The sequence below is a fragment of the Cherax quadricarinatus genome, chromosome 38 (assembly GCF_038502225.1).
Source record: "Cherax quadricarinatus isolate ZL_2023a chromosome 38, ASM3850222v1, whole genome shotgun sequence".
Classification (NCBI taxonomy): domain Eukaryota; kingdom Metazoa; phylum Arthropoda; class Malacostraca; order Decapoda; family Parastacidae; genus Cherax; species Cherax quadricarinatus.
Window position 1 is genome coordinate 7,705,002 of NC_091329.1, and position 21,558 is coordinate 7,726,559.

The 21,558-nt window shown below is 41.4% G+C and overlaps 1 protein-coding gene across 11 annotated transcripts in view; it reads right to left on the bottom strand.

The window, feature by feature from the left end:
- unc-13 overlaps window positions 1–21,558 on the bottom strand; it is a 1,383,522-nt gene that overhangs the window by 846,849 nt on the left and 515,115 nt on the right. For all 11 annotated transcript variants that reach the window (XM_070092069.1, XM_070092068.1, XM_070092067.1 and 8 more), the window contains one exon: window positions 10,496–11,843. In XM_070092069.1, the coding sequence (XP_069948170.1) occupies window positions 10,496–11,843 (1,348 nt within the window). The remainder of the gene's footprint in view (window positions 1–10,495; window positions 11,844–21,558) is intronic.

Consider the following 21,558-nt stretch of genomic DNA (forward strand, 5'->3'; position numbering starts at 1 on the left):
AATTTGAAACTGCCCAAAGTCCTAGCCTCAATAACCCAACTAGGTAGACTGTTCCACTCATCAACTACCCTATTTCCAAACCAATACTTTCCTACATCCTTTCTAAATCTAAACTTGTCTAATTTAAATCCATTACTGCGGGTTCTCTCTTGGAGAGATATCCTCAAGACCTTATTTATATCCCCTTTATTATTACCCATCTTCCACTTATACACCTCTGTGAGCCATGACTCAATCCAAGAGAGCACTTTTCCCCCAATGCCATGAGCTGCCACTTTCTTTAACAGTCTTTGGTGCAGAACTCTATCAAAAGCCTTACTAAAATCTAAGTAAATAATATCAAATTCTTTATCGTGATCAACAGACTCAAAAGCTTTAATGAAGAAGGCTAATAAATTAGTAAGACAAGAACGGCCTCTTGTGAATCCATGGTGAGCATCATTAACATACATAGAAGAATGACTAAAATGATTTACTGTGTAAGGAATCTCCCGTATGAAGATAGACTTAAAGCCTTAAATCTTCACTCTCTGGAGAGACGTAGAATGAGAAGAGATATCATTGAGGTGTATAAGTGGATGACGGGCATAAACAAAGGAGATATTAATAAGGTATTGAGGGTGTCAAACCAGGTAAGAACCAGAAATAATGGATTTAAGTTGGATAAATTTAGATTTAGAAAGGACATAGGTAAGTACTGGTTTTCTAACAGAGTTGTGGATGCGTGGAACAATCTTCCCAGTGGGATGATAGAGGCTAGGACCTTGGGTAGCTTTAAGAAGAGATTGGACAAATATATGAGTGGGAGGGGCTGGGTTTGATTAGTGTCATTGGGTACAGGAGTTAATTCTTGGGTAGCTTTGGGTAGAGGTCGTTTTGATAAGGACCTGCCTTGTATGGGCCAGTAGGCCTTCTGCAGTGTTCCTCCATTCTTATGTTCTTATGTTCAAGCTATGCTTATCGAGATGGCTTCTTATAATCTCAGCAATAACTGACTCTAGTAATTTGCCTACAGTTGAGGTTAGGCTTATTGGGCGGAAATTTCACAGTAACGACTTGTCCCCTGCTTTAACCCTTTGACTGTTTCCGACGTATAAATACATCTTACGAGCCAATGTTTCTGACGTATTTATACGCACAAATTCTAGCGGCTTCAAATCGAGCGCCAAAGGCCTGGTAGGCCTACACGGGAGAGAATGGGTCTCAGTGGTTGGTGTGCACCCTGTGAAAAAAATCTGGGACCCAGCGGTGCATTGTGGGAACACCATGTTGTCAGTCTATTTTCACCATGCCTCTCGGTAAGAAGTTCCTCACTCCTCGGCGGATTGGAGGTCTTTTGTTCCCAAGTGATAGCTCTAACAGCGATGAAAATGTCAGTGACAGTGAATTCAAGGGTTTTCAAGTGAGTGTTACCGAAAAAAGTGCCCAGGATAATGTAAATAGTGACGTAAACCCAGATGACCCACAACCTTCGACCTCTGGTGCTGTGCCGGCTTGTTCACGTTCACGTTCGCCTGTACCAGGACGAAAGAGGAAACTATTTGGTCGTGTACAACACCCTGATGATAGCAGTGATAGTGATAGTGATTTCAAGGTCATTGAAAGCAGTTCTAGTGACAGTGAGAGTGAATATTCCCCAGTGAAGCGCCAGTATGTACAACGTAGTATGCGGTCTGGTAGTGTTTCATATGTTGTTCCAAGGGGAAGGAGAAACTCTGGGAGCACATCCCGTGGCCCAACACCACGACCTGATAGTGAAGATGATGATATTGTAACGATGGGTATGAATGGTCACAGTGAGGGAGGAGGCAGTGGTGGTGATAGTGAGGGTGGCACAGCCCATGTGGCACCATCACCGGGCCACGCTACTACCCACGCGGCTGACTCAGCAGAACAACCAGCCTCACCCTACCCCACACTGCCACAACCTGCACCACCACAACCTGCACAGCCACAACCACGGTACAATATCCAGACCCCACCAGCAGACCGCATCTGGGATTGGCAGGACGGTGACAAGTTTGTTCCCAGTCCCCATGACTTTGATGAAACACAAAGTGGAATAAAGCCATCTTGTCCACTTGGGAACAATGCCAGTGAACTGGACTGCTTTGAGTTATTTTTCGATGAACCCCTGATGGACATCATTGTCAGGGAAACAAATACGTACTGTGATTACACCATGGCAAATACAATTCTCTCACCAAAATCACGGCTACACAAGTGGAAGGAGACAACTGTGGCAGAGATGTACCTGTTTTTTGCCACAATAATGCTTATGCCACATGTGTATAAGCACACTGTCACCACATACTGGACAACAGATCGCCTGATTTCAACTCCAGGTTTTAGTGACATTATAGGTGTCAATCGTTTCCTGATACTGTTACGTATGTTACACTTTTCAGACAAAACCAGGCCTGACAGAAGCGACAGGTTATATAAGATAAGAAATGTGTTTATGTACCTGAAACAAAAGTGCTGCATGTATTTTTATCCCTTCAGGAAGCTTGTTATTGATGAGTCCTTGATTTTATTCAAAGGAAGACTCTCATTCAAGCAATATATACCAAGCAAGAGGAAACGCTTTGGTATAAAGTTATTTGTACTGTGTGATTGCAGAAGTGGTCTTGTTTTAGATATTATTGTGTACACTGGCAGTAATACTTTGAGAGATACCATGAAGTTATTGGGTATCTCTGGTGATGTGGTTCGAACAATGATGGAACCATATCTTGGTAAGGGGCATATGTTATTTACTGATAACTGGTACACAAGCCCCTTACTCAGTGATTTCTTGCGAGTGAACTTGACAGACGTGTGTGGCACAGTGCGTGGTAATCGCAAACATATGCCAAGGTTCGACGCTGGCACTCGCAGAGGTGAGGTGCAAGCCTTTGCTGCCAATGACATCATGGCATTTCGGTGGCATGACAAACGTGATGTCACATTGTTGACATCAGTTCACACAAACGAAATGGTACCCAGTGGCAGGGACAACAGAGAGACCAATGAACCCATTCTAAAGCCTGCAGCTGTCATGGACTACAACCTCAATATGCGCTTAGTGGACAAATGTGACATGCAGATTGGGTTTGCAGACTGTGTACGCAAGAGTTATAAGTGGTATATCAAACTTTTTTTCCATCTTGTTGATATCTCTATGCTAAATGCTTATAACATATACAAGTTGAAGACCAACAAAACACCAAAATATGGTGAATTTTGCCTGTCAGTAATCAGACAAATAATTGCAAAGTACCAAGGATCAACTCCTGCAATAGACCAGCGCCCACAGACGTCATCTCGTATGAGGCCTGGTGATCACTACCCCATACAACTGCCTCCTACTACTGCCAAGAAAAATGCTCAGAAGAGGTGTTATGTATGTATGCATACCACAAAACGCCCACAAACATGCAGAGACACTCGTTTTATGTGTGAGGAGTGTGAAGTGCCCCTCTGCATATACCCATGTTTCAAAGAGTTCCACAAGCTGCAGCAGTTCTAGGAACATGTTTAGTGACTGTACATATGTATATATATTATGGAACAATAGTAATAAACATTGTTTTGTATTGTTTGTTTGTGTAAACAAAGTGTATACACAAACTAATAGTGATAAAGTTTGTTCTGTTATTGTGTTGTAAATAATGAGTGTATATTTGAACAATGCACCTTACATTGGTCTCACAGGCCACATAAGTTACCTGGAAAAGAAAAATATTGAAAAATGCAAGAAACCTTTGAATTAGAGTAAATAAAAGAATACCGGGTGGGCGGCAGTCGCCGCTGTTGCCGTACGCACGTCAATTTCTGCAAACTTTGTGGCTCTATATCTCGGTAAGTACTGATGGCAAAATTTTTTTTTTAGGCTTAAAACACTAGTAAAAATATTCCTAACATTTTCATAAGAAAAAACAATTTTTTTTTTTTTTCGAATATTTGGCGACATAGAATGACAGTTTCAGAGAGGGGCCTGAAACAGTCAAAGGGTTAAAAATAGGAATTACATTAGCCATCTTCCACATATCAGACACTACACCTGTTTGAAGAGATCAATTAAAAATATTAGTTAATGGTTCACAGAGTTCCATTCTGCATTCCTTAACCCTTTGAGGGTCGACAGGCCCTCTCCGAAACTCGTTCTCAGGGTCGGCCAAATTTAAAAAAAAAAAAAAAATTATTTTCTCTTATGAAAAGATAGAGAATCTTTTCCCGATCATAAAGACACCAAAAGTTTGAAATTTGATAGAAAACTTACGGAATTATGCTCTCGCAAAGTTAGCGGTCTCGGCGATATTTACGCATCGGCGATTTTGCCCACTTTGAGCCCCATTTTCGGCCAATTTCACTGTACTAGTCGACAAAAAACATGAATATTTCGCTAGAACTCCATTTTTTCTATCGAATGGGTGCAAGAAACCACCCATTTATAAATTCAACTATCCAGTACAGTGGTCAGAATTTAGCAATTTTGCCAATTTCACACAAATTTCAAAAGATTCCAATTTCCGAATAGGGTCCAGAATAAACAAGAAAGACATTCCTGGCACTAAAATGACATTTCCTCTAGTCATTAGTCACGTCTCAAGGGCATTCTTATATCCTTTTGCTTTCCACTTTGAATTTTTATTCTCACAAAAAATATAAGATTTACTGTTATGCAGACTACTGCATTAGTGTAAAAAATGGTATAAATATTATTGGTGCACTTGTAAAAGAATATTAGACTCACCAGTTGACGTGTATTGCACGCTTGGCACGATTTGTTTACTTTTGAAGTTTGGTAAAAATCGAACATTTCTGCTACTTTGAGCTCAATTTAAAGGCACCTTTCATTGTAAAACCAGTCAAAATCATCTCAATTTCTGTAATATGTCTTCCATTCTATAAAATGAGACCAAGAAAACTAGAATACAACAATAAATACCATACGAAAATACACTGCAAAGTCGCTGATTTATTAAAAAAAAATGGTCAAAGTTTTTTTTTTCTCATTATGCACTGTGTGCTGCAGGATTTTTTTTAGACTGTGCACACTGACCACATAGACCCATTCTTTCATATGAAGGCCTACCAGCTTTCTCCCACTAGATTTGAGGCCGCTAGAATTTATGAGTACTAGTACGTCAAAAACCCCTACGCGTAAAACGTACTAGTACGACCAAAACCCTCAAAGGGTTAAGAACCCTTGAAAAAAGCTCATCAGGACCCGGCGACTTATTTTGCTTCAGTTTACCTGGAGTTTACCTGGAGAGAGTTTCGGGGGTCAACGCCCCCGCGGCCCGGTCTGTGACCAGGCCTCCTGGTGGATCAGCGCCTGATCAACCAGGCTGTTGCTGCTGGCTGCACGCAAACCAACGTACGAGCCACAGCCCGGCTGATCAGGAACTGACTTTAGGTGCTTGTCCAGTGCCAGCTTGAAGACTGCCAGGGGTCTGTTGGTAATCCCCCTTATGTGTGCTGGGAGGCAGTTGAACAGTCTCGGGCCCCTGACACTTATTGTATGGTCTCTTAACGTGCTAGTGACACCCCTGCTTTTCATTGGGGGGATGGTGCATCGTCTGCCAAGTCTTTTGCTTTCGTAGTGAGTGATTTTCGTGTGCAAGTTCGGTACTAGTCCCTCTAGGATTTTCCAGGTGTATATAATCATGTATCTCTCCCTCCTGCGTTCCAGGGAATACAGGTTTAGAAACCTCAAGCGCTCCCAGTAATTGAGGTGTTTTATCTCCGTTATGCGCGCCGTGAAAGTTCTCTGTACATTTTCTAGGTCGGCAATTTCACCTGCCTTGAAAGGTGCTGTTAGAGTGCAGCAATATTCCAGCCTAGATAGAACAAGTGACCTGAAGAGTGTCATCATGGGCTTGGCCTCCCTAGTTTTGAAGGTTCTCATTATCCATCCTGTCATTTTTCTAGCAGATGCGATTGATACAATGTTATGGTCCTTGAAGGTGAGATCCTCCGACATAATCACTCCCAGGTCTTTGACGTTGGTGTTTCGCTCTATTTTGTGGCCAGAATTTGTTTTGTACTCTGATGAAGATTTAATTTCCTCATGTTTACCATATCTGAGTAATTGAAATTTCTCATCGTTGAACTTCATATTGTTTTCTGCAGCCCACTGAAAGATTTGGTTGATGTCCGCCTGGAGCCTTGCAGTGTCTGCAATGGAAGACACTGTCATGCAGATTCGGGTGTCATCTGCAAAGGAAGACACGGTGCTGTGGCTGACATCCTTGTCTATGTCGGATATGAGGATGAGGAACAAGATGGGAGCTAGTACTGTGCCTTGTGGAACAGAGCTTTTCACCGTAGCTGCCTCGGACTTTACTCTGTTGACGACTACTCTCTGTGTTCTGTTAGTGAGGAAATTATAGATCCATCGACCGACTTTTCCTGTTATTCCTTTAGCGCGCATTTTGTGCGCTATTACGCCATGGTCACACTTGTCGAAGGCTTTTGCAAAGTCTGTATATATTACATCTGCATTCTTTTTGTCTTCTAGTGCATTTAGGACCTTGTCGTAGTGATCCAGTAGTTGAGACAGACAGGAGCGACCTGTTCTAAACCCATGTTGCCCTGGGTTGTGTAACTGATGGGTTTCTAGATGGGTGGTGATCTTGCTTTTTAGGACCCTTTCAAAGATTTTTATGATATGGGATGTTAGTGCTATTGGTCTGTAGTTCTTTGCTGTTGCATAACCATTTCACTAGTGACTGTGATGTTACATAATTTATCTTCTCCAGGCCCACTATAAAAATTAATTACTGGAATATTGTTAGTGTCTTCCTGTGTAAAATCCGAGAGAAAATAATTATTTACAATGGAGAACATTTCATTCTCTTTGTCAGTAAGATGCCCATAGTTAGATTGAAGGGGACCTATCTTATCTCTAACTTTCGTTCTATAGACCTGGAAAAAACTTTTTGGGTTAGTTTTCGAATCCTTAGCAACTTTAATTTCATAGTCCCTTTTAACTTTTCTTATCCCCTTTTTAACGTCCCTCTTAATGTCAATATACTGATTCATAAGATGACCCTCACCTCTTCTGATACGCCTATAAATTCCTTTCTTATGCCCTAGTAGATATTTCAGCCTATTATTCATCCATTTTGGGTCATTTCTATTTGACCTAATTTCTTTATATGGGATAAACGTTCTTTGAGCAGCATGTATGGTGTTCAGAAAACTGTCATATTGATACCTCTCTTCGTTACTCCAGTCAACAGGTAAGTGTTCTCTAAGCCCATTGTAATCTGCTAGGCGAAAATCTGGAACTGTTACTGAGTTGTCCCTACTATCATACTTCCATTGTGATCGCTTGTGCCGAGTTCCTCATTAATTTCTAAATTATTAACAAGGGTTTCCTTGTTCACCAGAACCAAATCAAGAAGGTTATTTCCCCTTGTAGGTTCTGTCACAAACTGCTTCAAAAAACATTCTTGAACTACTTCTAAGAAGTCATTTGATTCTAAATTCCCAGTCAAGAAATTCCAATCAATGTGACTAAAGTTAAAGTCCCCTCGAATTACTACATTATCGTGCCTTGTGGCCTTAACAATTTCCTCCCACAGTAATTTCCCTTGGTCCCTATCTAAGTTTGGGGGACGGTATATCACTCCTAGAATCAATTTTTTATGCCCCTCTGAAAATTCTATCCAGACTCTGTATGTGTTACCTCGGACTTAATACCCGTTTTTATGCAACAGTTCAAGTGATCTCGGACATACAGTGCCACCCCACCTCCCTTACCGATATTTCTATCTATTGAAACAATTTAAAACCCTGAATGTGACATTCATGATCCCATCAGTTCCAGCTGCTTTACCCCCTTTCATTCTACATCATGCATCATGCACCTCCCTCACACTCACATCCTGCTCTTCTTCACTCCTAAAATTTGTTATACCTCCTTGACCAGTGCATGAAATTACTGCCTCTGTTTCTTCATCGACATTTAAAAGTTCCTCAAAATATTCCTGCCATCTACCCAATACCTCCAGCTCCCCATCTACTAACTCCCCTACTGTTTTTAACTGATAAATCCATTCATTCCCAAGGCTTTCTTAGCTTGTTTATCTCACTCCAAATTTTTTTCTCATTTTCACCAAAATTTCTTGACAGTGCCTCTTCCACTCTATCATCTGTTCTCTTTTTGCACTCTCTCACCACTCTCTTCACCTTTCTTTTACTCTCCATATACTCTGCTCTTCTTATAACACTTCTGCTTTGTAAAAACCTCTCTCCTTTGTCACACCCTTTACTTCATCATTCCACCAATCACTCCTCTTTCCTCCTGCACTCACCCTCCTATAGCCACAAACTTCTGCCCCACATTATAATACTGCACTTTTAAAACTATTCCAAACCTATTCAAACTCCCCACTACTCATACTTGCACGCCCTGCCTCCCGAGAGCAGGAATTCCGATGGAATGGATTAATGGCATTTCAATTAATTTCAATGAGAAAATTTATTTCATATACATGTACAAGCAAACTGAGTTACAAGCTAGGTCACGGAACGGATTAAACTCGTAAGGCAAGGTACCAATGTACATGTACAAGGTATAGCTGACCTCAATAACAGGTCATTCTTGTCTGTCCCAACTACTGGATCACTACGACAAGGTCCTAGATGCACTAGAAGACAAAAAGAATGCAGATGTAATATGCACAGACTTTGCAAAAGCCTTCGACAAGTGTGACCATGGCGTAATAGCACACAAAATGTGGGCTAAAGGAATAACAGGAAAAGTTGGTAGATGGATCTATAATTTCCTCACAAACAGAACACAAAGAGTAGTAGTCAACAGAGTAAAGTCTGATGCGGCTATGGTGAAAAGCTCTGTTCCGCAAGGCACAGTACTCGCTCCCATCTTGTTTCTTATCCTCATATCTGACAGACAAGGATGTCAGCCACAGCACCGTGTCTTCCTTTGCAGATGACACCTGAATCTGCATGACAGTGTCTTCCATTGAAGACACTGCAAGGCTCCAGGCGGACATCAACCAAATCTTTCAATGGGCTGCAGAAAACAATATGAAGTTCAATGATGAGAAATTTCAATTGCTACGATATGGTAAATGTGAGGAAATTAAAACTTCATCGGAGTATAAAACAAATTCCAGCCACAAAATAGAGCGAAAAACTAACATCAAAGACCTGGGAGTGATCATGTCGGAGGATCTCACCTTCAAGGACCATAACATTGTATCAATCGCATCTGCTAGAAAAATGACAGGATGAATAATGAGAACCTTCAAAACTAGGGATGCCAAGCCCATGATGACACTCTTCAGGTCACTTGTTCTACCTAGGCTGGAATATTGCTGCATACTAACAGCACCTGTCAAGGCAGGTGAAATTGCTGACCTAGAAAACATACAGAGAACCTTCACGGCACACATAATGGAGATAAAACACCTCAATTACTGGAAGCGCTTGACGTTCCTGAACCTGTACTCCCTGGAATGCAGGCGGGAGAGATACACAATTATATACACCTGGAAAATCCTAGAGGGACTAGTACCGAACTTGCACATGAAAATCACTCACTCCAAAAGCAAAAGACTCAGCAGACGATGCAACATCCCCCCAATGAAAAGCAGGGGTGTCATTAGCATGCTAAGAGACAACACAGTAAGTGTCAGGGGCCAAAGACTGTTCAACTGCCTCCCAGCAAACATAAGGGGGATTACCAATAGACCCCTAGCTGTCTTCAAGCAGGCATTGGACAAGCACCTAAAGTCGGTACCTGACCAGCCGGGCTGTGGCTCATACGTTGGATTGCGTGCAGCCAGCAGTAACAGCCTGGCTGATCAGGCTCTGATCCACCATGAGGCCTGGTCACAGACCGGGCCGCGGGGGCGTTGACCCCCGGAACTCTCTCCAGGTAAACTTCAGGTAAACTATATAGAAAGTTGCTTGTTATGTAGAGCATTTTGGGCAAATTAGGTCACTTTTGTCCCAGGATGCAACCCACACCAGTTGACTAACACTCAGGTATCCATTTTACTTATGTGGAACATAGACAATCGGTGTAAGGAAATATGCCCAATGTTTCTAACCTCGTCGGGAATCGAACCCATACCCTCACGTGTGAAGCAAGAGCTTTAACCACCAGGCCACAGGACACCGTAGTTTCTTATTCTTGGCAAAATCTGCTGATAAAAGACTCATCCATTTTCTCATAGGCTCTAATTTTGCAGTCCCTCAACTGCTCTTTTAGCCAAAGTGTTTGTTTTTTGTTTGAGACTCAAACATTGGTCTGTCAGGAAACATGTCAATGCTCTATGTACTATGGCATCCCACCCTACCATACTGCTTCCGAACTAGCTGCCTATAGAATATGTGGTGACCACAAAGATCCAACTATATTTTTTTTACAACCAGCAACCCACAGTAATTAAATTAAGTGGTACTAACTTAGCACATACTAGTACCTGCCAGAGACTTTTGACTATAACATCTGATTGAAAATTTAACTTACCTGGTCTATGGAATCTGTCTGGTATGTAGGATCCGAAGTTTCTGGTAGTGTGGCCAAAGATCGTCTCTCTGCTTCGTCTCCAGGCATTTTATCACTTCTAACACTCTCCTGCTTGGTCAAGGTCATTCTTGTTCCAGCTAATGAGGGTTTCCCTGATTGTGTAACTGAAGATTTCTGAGGTGTAGTCACAGCTGTAGTTGTTGCTGCTGCTGCTGCTGATGAGTGAGGTGGGACAACACCTGCTCCTCTTGCTGCTGCAGCTGCTTTTGCTGTTGCTGCTTTTGTAGTTTGATGAGCTGCAACATTAGCTTGTTGTGCAGCTGCAGCAGCTGTTGCAGACACTTCTTTAACAGCAGTGTTGAGTGTGTCACTCATCTTGGACGTTATGCCAGACATGGCATTGAAAAGGCCACCTTTTTTGTTCATACTACCAAATAGAACAAAGCCACCACTAGCAGGTTTAGCTTGTTGCTTTTGTTGCTGAGCTGCTCGTTGCTGTGTAGTCTGTGCTGAGGGTGGCTGAGCATGTGGAACGGTTGACTGCATAAACGGGCGGCTCGACTGTGTAGTGGTGACTGTGGTAGTAGTGGCAGTGATGGTGGCAGCAGCAGTGGTGGTGGTAGTGGTGAGAGTGGATGGAAGGGAGATAGGGAGTTGAGGAAGTAGTTTGTTAAACAGGCCACCATCAGGTTTGTGTTTTGTGTGTGGTGTGGGTGCTACATGGTTACCCAAAGGCTTTGTGGTGGTAGAAGAGGAGGAGGAGGAGGTGGTGGTGAGCACCGAACTGAAGGCTTTGGTAGTGGTAATGGCAGAAGTGGTAGTGGTGTAGACTGAGGCTAGGCTGGAAGGTGCTGTGATCATCTTGGAAGTATCTGGCACTTTCCTCCCCTCCCCCTGCATCTCCGCCATAGAGTCCAAATGCTCATTGCTCCGATAAGCATAGTTGTAATTTTCATTATAGTTATGAAAGACACCAGCCTCATCATAGTACCCATAATAACCCTCATAATTCTGATAGTAGGTCCAACCATCCTCCCCATAGTAACCATACTGACTGTAATCATAGTTTTCACCAGTCTTATCATACCCGTAATACTGGTCATAGTCTGCGTACTGCCCATACTGGTCGTAACCATACACATCATACTGCTCTCCCGCATAGCCATCATCATTCTTATCATTCTGATAACCCTCGTCTTTGCAACACTCTTTCCCATATTCACCATAGTAACCATCTATCTTGTCCTTGTCATACCAACCCTCCCGATCATTCTGATACCCAAGATCAGTCTGCTCATCCTTGGGTGTCTTGCTCTCATAGTCGTAATGATCCTCACCCGCTGGTGCACTGTGGAAAGGGAATACGGCTTATTAGTATTGCGCAAAGTGAGTTTTTTTATATATCTTATGCATAACAAATATAATTCATGTTATACAACACACACAGTTATATAAGGCAACATCTGATAGCACCTATATATATACAGCTACCAAAATATGCATATACTGTATTATACATATACTGTATCAGTATACATAATAGAGCAATTCAATTATATACGTAGAAAAAAAAAAAAGTTTTTTCAATTTTTAATCACCCAGTATCACAGCATAATACACATCTAATTAATAAATCAGTTTACCATGCAAGTAGTTGCAGCAGCAGTAGTAGTAGTAACTATTAACAAAATATACTAGCACTAGGACTCAATATTTAACCAAGAGACAATATGAATGCTAAGTGAGGCATGTATAAAAAAAAAAAGGCCAGATAAAAGAACAAACAAGAATTGACTAAAACAGAACTCTAAATCAAGAGTGAAAGCTTAATTACTCAGTCATCTGATGAGACATAGTTACTCAGTCATCTGATGAGACATAGTTACTCAGTCATCTGATGAGACATAGTTACTCAGTCATCTGATGAGACATAGTTACTCAGTCATCTGATGAGACATAGTTACTCAGTCATCTGATGAGACATAGTTACTCAGTCATCTGATGAGACATAGTTACTCAGTCATCTGATGAGACATAGTTACTCAGTCATCTGATGAGACATAGTTACTAAGTCATCTGATGAGACATAGTTACTCAGTCATCTGATGAGACATAGTTACTCAGTCATCTGATGAGACATAGTTACTCAGTCATCTGATGAGACATAGTTACTCAGTCATCTGATGAGACATAACTTACTATTTATTGCACCAAATAAATGCCTAATATACCACTTCACTACAGTGATTGTCAATAATACACTGGGAGAATGCTTGGAATTTAATCCCCTCTCACTGTTGTAAATGAAGATTCAAGGATAGATTTTTTTTTTTTTTTGAGATTTCATTGTGTCGGTGGCCAAAATATTTAAAATATGAAAGTAAAACTGAAAAAGTTTGTTTTATGCCTCTTTATAAAAGTAACACCTTATTTATTTTTAAATGAAGATTCCATTTAACTATGCATGTCATCTTTATGAAAGTAAAAATAATTATAACAAAAAATCACATCTGCATAAAAAATCACATCTTTATAAAAGTAAAAATAATTATACAACTCAAGATCTCATTTAACCATGGTTACCTTCTAAGTCAGATATTTAGTCAGGTATATATAGTATTAATAAGACTGACTAACTAATAGACTGATAAGTGACCAAAATTGACATAACTGTGTAGGCTAAAGGAGTAAACTTAAAAAAAAAATTTTTTTTTTCTTGACATCTGTGAAACTAAGTACAGTGGACCCTCCCTTATTGTTGATCTCTGTTATCGCCAATTTCCGTTTTTGTTGATTTTTTTCGTCAATATCTTGGTTCCGTTTTCGTTGATTTTCTCTGTTTTCATCAACCGTATGGAACCTGTCCAGTGCCTAGCGTGCAGACAAAACCGCCTCCCACACTCATTCTCAGGCAGTGTCGCGTTGTTTCTTGGTGAGTGAACATATCCTGCCAGGTCATATGAAACATTTTGTAATCCACTGTTTTTGGCACATTTATTGTGTGTGACTGCTAAATAAGCCACCATGGCCCCAAAGAAAGCTCCTAGTGCCAGTCCTTTGGTAAAGAAAATGAGGAACACCGTAGAAATGAAAAAAGAAATCGTTCAAAAATATGATAGTGGCATACGCATTGCTGAACTCAGCAGGATGTACGGGAAGGCGCCATTAACAATCAGCTCCATTGTGGCAAAGAGAAAAGAAATCATGGAAGCTGATGTTGTGAAAGGGGTGAATGCAATAACGAAACAGAGATCCGAAACAATTGAAGAAGTGGAGAAATTGTTGTTGGTGTGGATCAGAGAGAAAGAGTTAGCAGGAGGTAGTGTTGTGCAGTCGATAATTTGTGAAAAGGCAAAACAGTCGTATGACGATTTCATAAAGAAACTGCCTGAAACGAGTGCTGATGTTGGTGAATTTAAGACCAGCAAAGACTGGTTCTAAAAATTTAAGAAGCAAAGTGGCATACACAGTGTTGTTAAGGCATGGTGAGGGTGCCAGTTCTGATAAACAAACGGCTGAAAAATTCGTGCAGGAATTCAAAGGTTATGTAGAGGCTGAAAAATTCCAACCCAAACAAATGCTCAACTGTGATGAAACAGGCCTGTTTTGGAAGAAAATGCCAAAGAGGACCTACATCACACAGGAGGTAAAGGCACTCCCAGGACACAACCCTATGAAAAACAGGCTAACTCTCATGTTGTATGGTAATGCTAGTGGGGATTTTAATGTGAAGCCTTTACTTGTGTATCACTCTGAAAATCCTAGTGTGTTCAAGAAAAACAGTGATGTCAGAAGTAAATCGTGTGTGATGTGGAAGGCTAACAGTAGGGCATGGGTCATGAGGGAAATTTTCTTGGAATGATTCAATGAAGTGTTTGGCCTGAGTGTGAAGAAATACCTCCTGGATAATAAATTGCCACTCAAGTACCTCCTGCTAATGGACAATGCTCCTGCTCATCCTCCAGACTTGGAAGACCAATTGTCTAAGGAATTCAGTTTTGTAATGGTGAAGTTCTTGCCTCCTAACACCACTCCTCTCATCCAGTCCATGGACCAGCAGATCATTGTAAACTTCAAAAAACTGTACACCAAAGCAATGTTTTAAAGGTGCCTTGACATAACCTCGGACTTTGAATTGGCCCTAAGAGAGTTCTGGAAGAATCACTCCAATATCTTCCACTGCATAAGCCTTATAGATAAGGCTTGGTAGGGATTGACTTCCTGGGGAAAACTGCGGCCAGATTGTGTCCAAAAGAAGGATTTTGAAGGGTTTGAGGCTGACCCTGTTAACCATACACCTGTTGTGCAATCAACTGTGGCATCGGGGAATTCCATGGGGTTGGATGTGAGTGGCGAGAATGTGGAAGAGTTGGTGGAGGGCCACAATGATGAGATAACCACTGATGAGCTGAAAGAGGTTCATCTGCAACAGCAACAGACCACAGCTCAGAAAATTGCTTCTGAGGAGGAGGAAGAGAGATGGAAGAAGGTGCCTTCTTCAAAGATTAAGGAGATTTGTGTAATGTGAACTAAGGTGCATTCATCTGTGGAGGAACATCACCCTGAGAAAGCTGTTGCAATCGCATTCATCTGTGGAGGAACATCACCCTGAGAAAGCTGTTGCAATCCGTGCTGGCGACTTTTACAATGACAATGCCATGTCCCATTTTAGGCAAATCTTAGAGATGCCAGAAACAGACCTCTCTGGACAGATATTTTGTAAGACAGGGGTCCAGTGACTCTCGAGCTGGTCCTAGTGGCATTAAAAAACAAAGGAGGGAAGTGACCCCAGATAAGGACTTGGTACCTAGTGTCTTTATGGAGGGGGATTCCCCTTCCAAAGAATAACTTCTTCCCTCTCCTCTCCTCCCTGTCTTCCATCCATCAACAGCCATCAATAGTTGTAAGTGTCATGTTAAATGTTCATTCTTTTGTGCATGTAAATCTATCTTTAAGGCAAAAAAAATTTTTTTCTTAATACTTCTGAGCATCTGGAATGGATTAATTGAATTTACATTATTTCTCATGGGGAAAATGGTTTCCGTTTTCTCTGATTGCTCTGGAATGGATTAAACATGAAAACTGAGGGTCCACTGTACAAAAACTGACTTAAAATTACAAAACCAGACAAATTTAACAGTAACCCTCTTTCTATATTTTTAATTGCAGTAAATGTTGTGGATTTACATAACAAACTTTTGTGACCAAACTACAATTCTCCCCAAATACTTTCATAAGATGATAATGCACTGCCAGTTAGTAAATTATTATTATTATTATTATTATTATTATTATTATTATTATTATTATTATTATTATTATTATTATTATTATTATTATTAATTATGTAACAAATAGGAAACTATGGGAAAAGATTAAAAAAAATTATTTCCACTCAAAAAAGCAGCAAGATGAAATAAATGAAGTAAACCCTATCTAGAAGTAAAGACCAGAGCACAATATACCAGAAACAAATAACATAAAAGATCAACTGTATCCATTCCTCTACCATCATAACAGTAATCCTGAATTAGCTCTAAACACACTAAATGTTGGACTTCCAGCACACTTCACTTATTAATCTGATTCCTAAGTCAGACTATCTATTTGCTCTTCTACCATATAATAATAATAATAATAATAATAATAATAATAATAATAATAATAATAATAATAATAATAATAATAATAATAATAATAATGTACAAGGTATACCAGCCTATCTAACACTAATGCCATCCTACTATATAGAAAGCCAGTTGTTATACAGAGCATCTCGGGCAAATTAGATCAATTTTGTCCCAGGATGTGATCCACACCAGTCGACTAACACCCAGGTACCTATTTTACTGATAGGTGAACACAGACAGCAGGTGTACCATGACTCACTGATGTCTTCCCAACAAGTATTCCCTGATCCACTGCAGTGCCTTCCCTGTTATACCTACCTGGTTCTCCAGCTTATGCACTATTCTCTTGCGTGGAACTCTGTCAAAAGCCTTCTTACAGTCCAAGAAAATGCAATCTACCCAACCCTCTCTCGTTTCACTGCTGTAACCTTGGCATAAAACTCCAATAGGTTTGTGACACAGCATTCCCCAACCCTGAAACCGTGCTGGTTGTCACTGATAAGCTCATTTCTTTCTAGGTGCTCCACCACCTCTCCTGATAATCGTCTCCATGACTTTGCATACTATACATGTCAGTGACACTGGTCTATAGTTTAATGCTTTGTGTCTGTCTTCTTTTTTAAAGAATAGGACTACAGTTGCTGTCTTCCATAACTCAGGCAGTCGCCCTGTTTCAATAGATGTATTGAAGACTTTAGTTAGTGGCACACACAGTGCCTCTGCTCCCTCTCTCAGGACCCATGGAGAGATGTTATCTGCCCCATCACCTTTGAGGTATTGAGCTCGCTTAGCAACCTCTTCATTTCTTCCTCGGTTGTATGTATTGTGTCCAACACTGGATGGTGCACTCCACCTCTCCATCTTTCTGGAGTCCCTTCTCTCTCTTCTGTGAACGTTTCTTTGAATCTCATGTTGAGCTCGTCACATACTTCCCAATCGTTTCTTGTGATCTCCCCTCCTTCCTTGCTAAGCCTGATTACCTGGTCCTTGACTGTTGTTTTCTTCCTGATGTGGCTGTACAACAGCTTCGGGTCAGATTTGGCTTTCACTGCTATGTCATTCTTGTTTTGTCGTTGGGCCTCCCTTCTTACCTGTGTATATTCATTTCTTGCTCTATGACTGCTCTTCTTATTCTACTGTGTCCTTTGTCTTCTATACTTCTTCCATTCTCTAGCACACTTGGTTTTGGCCTCTCTACACCTTTGAGTTAACCAAGAGCACATCCTGGTCTTCTTGTTATTTCTGTTACCCTTGGGTACAAATCTCTCCTCAGCTTCCTTGCATACTGTTGTCACATACTTGTTATGGGGCTATAGGACCCAACATGTATTTATAAGTAGCAGTTACTCTGGAATACCTAATTATATTGAATTGATGGGGACACAGCACTTAAATGACCCTAAGGAAAGATCACTCATAGGGACTGAGAGGCAGCTGGGCCAAGCCTATTTTTCTCAATATAATAGGTTATACTGTAGACACATAAACACACAATTTAAATAAGTAGTTTATAAAGTTGTGTTTCTTTTTGCAGAATTAAATTAAGGTGTGGGAGAGTTGTGGTAACTAGAGAATTGTGCTTGACAACAGTCTTTTGTTTTTTGGTGGGTGTGGGAGGAGCTTAGCTAGGCTCCTCCCTCTCTCTCTCTCCCCCTCTCCCTCTCTCTCTCTCTCTCTCTTGGTGAACTTCAAGCTGGTAGGACCTCTGGGTCCTTCTTTCTAGTTTTTGGGCATTATGTGTGCCCCAGGGGTGAGTTTTTATAACTTAAGTTGTGGCCACCATACCCAGAGTGACTAAAGTGTGTCAAAACACTGGTTAGCCCAGAGATTAGTCATGAAGAGAGAAGGGCAAAGTTGCTGAGATGCACCATGTGGGAGAGCAGCTAAGGAGTGTGTAGACTTATGTTTTGTATATTGTATATTCTGTACATATCTATTTAGAATACAGTTATATTTTTATAGTAGTAGTTTAAATAACCTGTGAAGAGGGCATGTTGAAAGAATATCAAGAGACACTGAGGATGATCAATCATGATGTATTACCCTAGACAGATAAGGCCTTTAAGTAAGAAGCTACCCCACACAAGAACATGTAGTGAGAACCTTACTATCAAAGTCATAAGGACAACGACATAACAACGTAACATACTCTATCATCTCATTTACTGTGTGTGAGCTGAGTGCACTAGCACTCAGTTACTCTCAGTAATGATAACCACCTGGTGGGTCACAATTACACTCACTCACCCACTGACTATAAACACAGAAATACTAATCTTAATCTTAAAATAATGAATCCTAACTAGTCATAAGTTTGCCTATGATACTCCAATATAGACAGTTTGTATTGTGCCAAAACAAAAGCATTCACATTGCTAAACTCACAAATTATAATGTAGTCACCTAGCCTTAATACCATAATCTGTAAGGATTTAATGTTAAGAATTAATCTAAGTCTGCTCGAAATGCCTAGCCATGCTAGGTGTCCTAGTGGCCCCCTCTGTAATTAGTATTTTATAACATGTAAACCACACAATATCCAAATCCTGTAAACCCCACATTGTAACCCTTATAGAGAATAAACTTGATTTGATTTGATTTGATTATAATAAAAAAGAAGCACTAAACCACAACGGCTATACAGTGCTGCAGGGCAGGAAGAAAGCGAAGGTATCAGGTGGCAAAAGGGAGAGGGATGATTAGTAGGTTACGGAGAACAGCGGGGCAGTGTATAGTGAAAGGGTAGAGGGCAGCAAGAGATTGAGGTAGAAAGGGAAGAGGGGAGTGTGAAAGGTATCATCATCAGAGTTTGTGGAGTAAATAAGTCTTTGTCAAGAAGTCAATAAGAGAGTCAGGATTAAAGGAGGGTCCATCAGCAAGAAGGGAAGGTAAAGAAAGAGTAGTAAAGCGGAGACGATGTTGGAGGTAAATTCTGCGTGCTCGTTGATAGAGAGGGCAGTCTACCAGAATGTGGCTAACCGATACTGGAACCTGACACTTCTCACAGAGAAGAACAGGGTGTCTCTCCATGAGATACCCATGAGTAAGAAGAGTGTGGCCAATGCGAAGACGGGAGAGAGTAGTCTCCCAACCTCGACACTGGTGATAAGAAGATGGCCAGTAACCTATACTCGGTTTAATAGACTGAAGTTTGTTACCGAGCTGATTAGACCAATGTTGTTGCCAATGGGTGTGAAGGTGGGTAGCTATTACAGCAAAATACGTAGTCCATAAATGGAACACCTCTATATGAAACTGGTAGGTCATGTACTGCTGACCGTGCAGCAGTGTCTGCCTGTTCATTGCCCTGTACGTCAACATGACCAGGGACCCAACAAAAAACAATATCTTTATGCCTGGTAGAGATGCGGCATAGCCAAAGTTGGATACGGAGAACTATGGGGTGAGGTGTATCAAATTTTCGTATAGCCTGTAGACCACTAAGGGAGTCTGAGACAACCACAAATGATAACGCAGGCATATATGCAATATGGATAAGTGCTGCAGAATGGCATACAATTCAGCAGTAAAAATGCTAGCCAAAGATAGTAAATGCCAGCCGAAGATAGTAAATGCCCTCACACGTTGCTGTCAGGAAACACTGCTGTGAATCCAAAGCCATCAGAAGACTTAGAGACATCTGTATACACTGCAATGGCATGAGAATGAGAGTGGAAGTGGTCAAGAAAAAGAGAGCGGGAAGCTACCGTAGGCAGTCGAGCTTTCGAGCAAGGGAGTGAGAAAGAACAGACTCGAAGAGCTGGAACTTCCCAAGGGGGTAGGGAAAAGTGAGATGCTACATGAACATAGAAAGGTGGTAACTGAAGGGAAGACAAGAGCAAATGTAGGCAAAGAGAGAAGGGACAGAGCAAACAGGGGCAGTGAACAAATAAAGAATGTCTACTAATGTTGGTGACCATTCTATAAGTGGAAGGATTGTGGAGATCATGAGAGCGTACATAGTAGCGAAGGCAATGGGCATCATGGCAATTGGACAAGGATGGAACATTCGCTTCTGCATAGAGGCTCTCGACAGGGTAGGAACGAAAAGCACCAAGGCATACACGTAATCCCTGGTGATGGATGGGGTTAAGGCTAGAGAGAGTAGCAGGAGAGGCCGCTGAATAGATCTGGTCCCCATAATAGAGTTTCGGCAAAATGAGGGCTGAATGTAGGCGAAGGAGAGTTCGACGATCAGCTCCCCATGAAAGATGAGCAAGGGTTTTAAGAAGGTTCAGCCGGCTGTGATAAGTTGCCTTCAGAGAGGTAATGTGAGGTTTCCAGGATAACCTACGTACAAAGAGAAGGCCTAGAAACCTGACTGTATCACACTCAGGGATATGGGAGCCATAGAGGTACAAAGGATGATCGGAGATGACAGAGCGTCTAGTGAAATACTGGAAAATTTAAACACATGTGGTGGCCCAATTGGAAACACAGTCGACCGCATGCTGAAGAGAAAATGAAATGAGGTGACAGTCAGCGCCTGCACACGCAATAGCGAAGTCATCTACATAGAGTGATGACCAAATATTGGATGGAAGACTAGAGGCCAAATCATTTATAGCAAGGAGAAAAAGTGTTGTGCTTAGAGCACATCCCTGGGGGACACCTTCAGCTTGGACAAAGTCCGGGGAGAGCACATTATTAACCTGAACACGGAAATGTCTGGCAGTTAAAAAGTCCTTAAGGAAGGATGGTAGATTGCCTCGGAGGCCTAAGAAGTGGGCTTGGGCCAAAATATTATACCTCCAAGTTGTGTCATATGCCTTCTCAAGGTCAAAAAATATGGCAATAACTGAGTGATTATTTGCAAAGGCATTACAAACATACGTATCCAAGCATAGTAAGGGGTCTATGGCAGAATGGCAATTACGAAAGCCATATTGACTAGTGGAGAGACTGGTGTGTGTCTCTAAATACCACATTAAACGTTTATTTACCATGACTCACGAAATCCTAATGACACGATTGCAAACAAACCATACCCCAGCCGGGATTGAACCCACGGTCAGAGAGTCTCAAAACTCCAGCCCGTCGCGTTAGCCACTAGACCAGCTAGCCACAATAAGATTCGTCCAACTAGGTATATTTCTACACCATAGGAAGGTTAGCACAGGCACCACTGTGACCACAAATGCAAGTTTTTACAGACGAATCTCCAGCTAGCGTGGCCGTGACGAACTCTAGCTCAAGTCCCTTCACTGGTTTGTTTGCAATCGTGTCATTACGATTTCGTGAGTCATGTTGACGGCAGTGAAGGGACTTGAGCTAGAGTTTGTCACGGCCACGCTAGCTGGAGATTCATCTGTAAAAACTTGCATTTGTGGTCACAGTGGTGCCTGTGCTAACCTTCCTATGGTGTAGAAATATACCTAGTTGGACGAATCTTATTGTGGCTAGCTGGTCTAGTGGCTAACGCGACGGGCTGGA